The sequence below is a fragment of the Henckelia pumila genome, chromosome 4 (assembly GCF_033568475.1).
Source record: "Henckelia pumila isolate YLH828 chromosome 4, ASM3356847v2, whole genome shotgun sequence".
NCBI lineage: Eukaryota > Viridiplantae > Streptophyta > Magnoliopsida > Lamiales > Gesneriaceae > Henckelia > Henckelia pumila.
Window position 1 is genome coordinate 78,045,649 of NC_133123.1, and position 5,769 is coordinate 78,051,417.

General features: G+C 32.3%; 1 protein-coding gene across 1 annotated transcript; it reads left to right on the plus strand.

The window, feature by feature from the left end:
* Positions 1-1,679: 1,679 nt before the first annotated feature.
* Positions 1,680-3,824, plus strand: LOC140864559 (probable indole-3-pyruvate monooxygenase YUCCA4). The gene is made up of 4 exons (XM_073268817.1): positions 1,680-2,324; positions 2,487-2,735; positions 2,833-2,955; positions 3,499-3,824. Exons 1-4 carry the CDS (start codon positions 1,680-1,682, stop codon positions 3,709-3,711), a joined length of 1,230 nt encoding a protein of 409 aa, XP_073124918.1. The 3' UTR covers positions 3,712-3,824.
* Positions 3,825-5,769: the final 1,945 nt, after the last annotated feature.

A 5,769-nucleotide genomic window follows, 5' to 3' on the forward strand; every position in this document is an offset into this window, starting at 1 on the left:
AAATCATGCTTTGCCCACTTCAATGGGGTTGCTTATAATAGGACTCTTCAAAATAGCATTGGAAAGGTCGAATTTTCTTAATTCGTAAATATTTTTTTGTTAAAACTGTATATTATTAAGCCTTCGAAAATTTGATTGCACGCCCAACTTTGTAAAGGAGCAATCACAATTAGGGGTGAGCAAAATTTCGGTTAAACCGAATCAACTGACCGAACCAAATCAATTCGGAAATTCGATTCGGTTAATTCGGAAATTCGGTTTTTATGTTAAAAAATTTCGGTTAAATCGGTTAACTCGGTTCGGTTTTCGGTTTTCATAAAAAAAATTTCGGTTAATTCGGTTAACCGAATTATAAATAATTAAATTTTGAATTTTTTTATTAGGCCTTATATATAATTTATAATATATTTTAAATGTTTTTATATTTAATATTTTACTTAATTGTTCTTATTTTAATTTTTTAAGCTCAATATATATTTATAATAATAAAAATATCATATTTAAATTATTAATTTTATAAAAAATTAATTTTTAAATTTTTTTTTTAAAAAAATCGGTTAATTCGGTCATTAACCGATTTTTAATTCGGTTCGGTTAACTCGATTTTAGTATAAATTCGGTTCGGTTCGGTTCGGTTCGGTTCGGTTCGGTTAACCAAAATGCAATTCGGTTAATTCGGTTTCAGTTAATTCGGTTCGGTTTTTGACTGAATTAACCGAATGCTCACCTCTAATCACAACAACACAAACTCATGTGATACCGTTTCATTTCATTAGTCAATTTTATGAGATAGATATCCAATTCAACATGACTCGAAAATATTTTGCCATTCCCTACAAATATGGATTTGATGGATCCACCTCACAAAAGACCCATGAATTTATTTTCCGAAAATTTTAACCATATCATTTATTTAAAATCATAGTTCTTTAAGAATCTATAATATTTTTAAAAATTGATTATTAAGCAGATCTTTATGGGTGAAACGAATCAACCCCGTCTATGATTAAAATAAAAAAAATATTTGCCCTTCAAGAGTGTTCAAGTTGATGGAGTAGGTGAACTCTTGGCTAGAGGTCACGAGTTCGATTCCCCCACCAACATCTTTTTGAACTAGCCTGTCACACAGGGCTTGCCTAGTGTGATTTATCTGGCTACCGTAGTTTGCAAGCTATTGCGTTAGTTTGAGGGTTTACCCAGTACGCACCGAAAGTAGCGACTGCGGGTTTTCGCGTCACACAAAAAATAAAAATATTTAAGCTAGCGAGTGAAGAACAACAAAAAGTGAGAGAGTGGGAAGTGCACAGTACATATATATACTGAACCATTTGCTTGGAACCCAACTCAACTCAACCCCTATAAATTCTTGAGACAGTAAACTGATAAATGCATTAATGCCTTCTCTTTGCATCCCATTTGTCAATCGCCATTAAATCAAATCTGCAGAAACAAGAAGAAGAGCCTCGAGAAACTGAAGCAAATATCAAATCATTTTCTTAACTTTCACGCCTCCATTCTCCCATAAAATAATAAGACCCCTCCTCTGTTTTAATTTCCCCTCTGGACTTCACCCACCATGCATTCATTCAACCCACTCTGCATTCTTTAAATGCACAATATCGCCAATCTTTCTCAGGTGAAAAAACACAGACTGAGTCTTTCGTTTTTCATTTTTCCCAATGGGACGTTCTCGCAAAGAAGACGATATCGAAAAGGGTACTTTGATCTGGCAATGGGTTCCCGGGCCTGTCATCGTAGGGGCCGGGCCATCGGGCCTGGCCGTTGCAGCATGCCTCCAAGAAAATGGCGTCCCTTGTGTGATACTAGAAAGGAGCGATTGTATAGCTTCGTTATGGCAGCAAAGAACTTACGAAAGGCTCAAGCTTCATCTTCCCAAACAGTTTTGCCAGCTCCCGCTGCTGGATTTCCCCGAGAGCTTCCCCAAATATCCCACCAAACACCAGTTCATTTCGTACCTGGAATCCTACGCCAACCACTTTTCGATCGAGCCCAGATTCAGACAGGCCGTTTCGAGCGCGGATTTCGATTCCGCGACTGGGTTTTGGAGGATTCGGACCGGAGATTCTCTCTACTTGTCGAGATGGATGATTGTGGCGACGGGGGAAAACGCCGAGCCCAATGTGCCGGAAATTCATGGCATCGAGAGGTTTCGGGGGCCCGTATTGCACACCAGTGTGTATAAATCGGGCTCTGAGTTTCAAAAGCAGAGGGTTTTAGTGGTGGGCTGTGGGAATTCAGGCATGGAAGTTAGCTTAGACCTCTGTAGGCGCAATGCAACTCCTCACATGGTCGTCAGAAATTCTGTAAGTACAAAGGTTTTATAATTTTATATATCTAAAAAAATATATGAATTTTACCATCATTAATAAATATTCATCCAAAAAAAAAAAAAAAACAACCCATGTAATTACTGTTTATTTGAGCTAAATATTATGCTTTTTAATTTTATTTTTGTGATATTTTAGGTTCACATTCTACCTAGGGAGATGTTTGGGATATCTACATTTACAATAGCTATGACTCTAAACAAATGGCTTCCCTTAAAAATAGTGGACAAGTTCCTCTTAGTAGTAGCAAACTTCACCCTAGGTAACACAGACAGAATAGGCCTCCGGCGACCAAAAACCGGCCCGATCGAGCTCAAAAACGCCACTGGAAAAACTCCCGTACTTGATGTCGGAGCATTGTCATACATCAAATCCGGAAAGATTAAGGTAAATTACCATGATGTAATTATTTTACGATATATCATGATATGCAACTAAATCTCCAATTTGACTGAAAATTAAACAAATAATTATAACTTTGTAGGTGATGGAAGGTGTAAAGGAGGTAACACAAAATGGGGCCAAATTTATGAATGGCCAAGAAAAAGAATTCGATTCAATAATATTAGCGACGGGATACAAGAGCAATGTTCCTAAATGGCTAGAGGTAATTAATTTATACGACATATTATCCAACTTTTATTTTATTTTTCATCGATTTTCACTATCATATATCTCTTTCCATCTTACATATACAAAACGTCGCTTAATTTTGCTGCACAAATCGAGGAAATCTGATTATTTTTGTGTGGATTCTTTCATTATTTTGTTTTCAAAAAAATATTTTTTTTTGGTGCAGGTTTATCTATGATGTGTAGCTATCATAAAACACTTGGCACTTCTGCTTTGTACTCATTCTTCAATATTTTGTTGTATTTATATATTCCTTGATTTTATTTCCTCTGTATAAATATTCAAATTTTCTGTTTCAAGCAAACTCGTGCATGAAGCAGAGGTTTTTATGTCATGTCACAACTTTGGCGAAATATTTCAAATTTTATTGTATAAGATATGAGAATATATAGAACAAGATTCAAAATGATATTTGATGCAAATTCAAGTTCTTATTGTACTTATCTATTAGCCCTTCCAAATGCGGATAATATTTATTATAAAAAACTAACCTTATATGTATACATTTGCACTCTAGGGTAGCGACTTCTTCACAAAAGATGGAATGCCCAAGACCCCATTCCCTAATGGTTGGAAAGGAGAGAACGGAATGTATGTGGTGGGCTTCACCAAACGGGGCCTGCTCGGGGCTTCGTCGGACGCCGTTAAAGTTGCTCGTGATATCTCCGATCAATGGACGATTATCAACGACCGGAAAAGTCGTTCCGATTCTTATACTATTTCTGTTTAGCTCCGGTGAAGGTTGAAAAAAAATGTAGTAGTTAAGTTATAACACGTTGGGTGACCAAATGATGCATGGGAGCATGAAATTTTGGCAGTGAAATTGTGAGGGCGTATACGCAATAAGGGACTGCTTTGCCATTTCCTCTTCTCTTTTTTTTTTTCACCCTATTTATTTATTTATTTTGTCTGTTTTGGGGTTGTAAATTTGTAGTTAATTTTGTGTAATGTAGAGTGTTTTCTTATTCTGAATTGATTTCTGATTGCTACCTAATATGCTATTATTTTCACGAATAAATTGATATAAAATGAGTTTGGGCAAATTTAATTTAATTAATGTAATTTTATATAATTTTTCACTTTCGTGTATGTAACACATTAATATTTTTAAGTAAAAGAAATTTACGTTATTTGTGCAAGAAAGGAGAGTAAATGGAAATCATATTTTCCCGAGTTAATGATTGGAGCACGATTACATGGTCAGGACTCCAATCCCTAAACGGGCAAAAGGCAATTTTTTTTTTATTATTATTTTTTTCCTGATCTTGGAGTCACTTTTTTATTTTATTTTAAAAAATAATCTTCATTTTTTGGGGTTAATTAATATAAGGTTTGGCACATTTGTTATTTTTCTTTATGACTTAATTAATTTCTTTCATTTTCCGATTTAATTTAAAAATATAGGAATGGGAAAAATTAGCCATCAAATCTAGATTGCGCGATTACTTCTATATTAAATAAATATGAGGAAAATCTAAAAGATTTGCATCATTTAATGTTGAAATGATAACCGAATCTACCACAATTCTATGAAATCTTCATTGTTCAATACGTGATCTTTGTGAGGTTATACTCTCAGCATTCAATACATCCTCTTCAATCAAGGACACAATTATTCCGCCCTCTCCTTTTATCCTTATATATATATTTTTGAATGATAATGCTATCTCTATATAGAGTTTTACATAGGTTGGTATACCGTACAAAAATGTATATAGTATACCGTACTGAAAATTATGGTATAAAATTTTTTATATCGTTATCATACCGAAATTTTTTGTACATATAACTAGCATATTGATTATACCGAAATTTTATGGTATATCGAGATTTCGGTATGGTATCGATATATACCGTTTTATACCGAAAAAAGTCTTATATTTTTTATAATTTATAATGTATTGTTTGAAAGTAATTATATATTTTAAATTTTTATATAATATTTTGGTATATTTGTATACCGCGATATACCAAAATTTTCAAATTTCATACCGTTATCGTACCAAAAAAGTCGATATCGTTACCGTACCGTACCGAAAAAATCGATATATCGAAAATTTTGGTAAATTCGGTATTTTTTCGGTATGGTAACCTCAATATACCAAAAATTTGGTATTTTTCCCACCCCTAGTTTTACATAGAGGCTTACACACCTTATTAAATTAGGAAAGTGTATCACGATTCTTTTAAAATTTCTTCCTTTTCAACCTATAATTCTTTTGTCTTGTTCAAAAAATATTTTAACTAAAATATTATTATTCTTATTACTTATAGAATCAGTACTGAGTTCAAAAATAATTATTTTATAAAATTTTAAAATATAATTATGAAAATATAATTATTAGCTGAGTTGAACAAAAATAATAATTTTTTATTTTTTTTATAATAAATATATTTTAAAATTTTAAAAACTAAACTTTTAAATTTACATCATATATAAGCGAGATTTTATTATTATGTATTTAAATTGATATATTATTTTTTATTATTATGTGTAATAATTAATTATTTTGTTAAAAAAATAAAAAAAATCAAATCATGTAGGTTTGGTTGATTGGGTTAGTCGAGTTCGAGTAGGTCGCTATTGATTTATTCTGATTTGGTTTGAGAAATTTTTAAAAAGTTTTTGTACTTATTTATTGAATTAAGAAATATTTACTATAATCTTATATATTGTATGTTTGAAAAAAAAAGTTTTTTGTAAATTGTATCATTGATTTTCACCATGTAATAATTATTTTGTAAAACTGTTAGGATTGGTTTAGAGTATAGAGGGGGTGATACACTC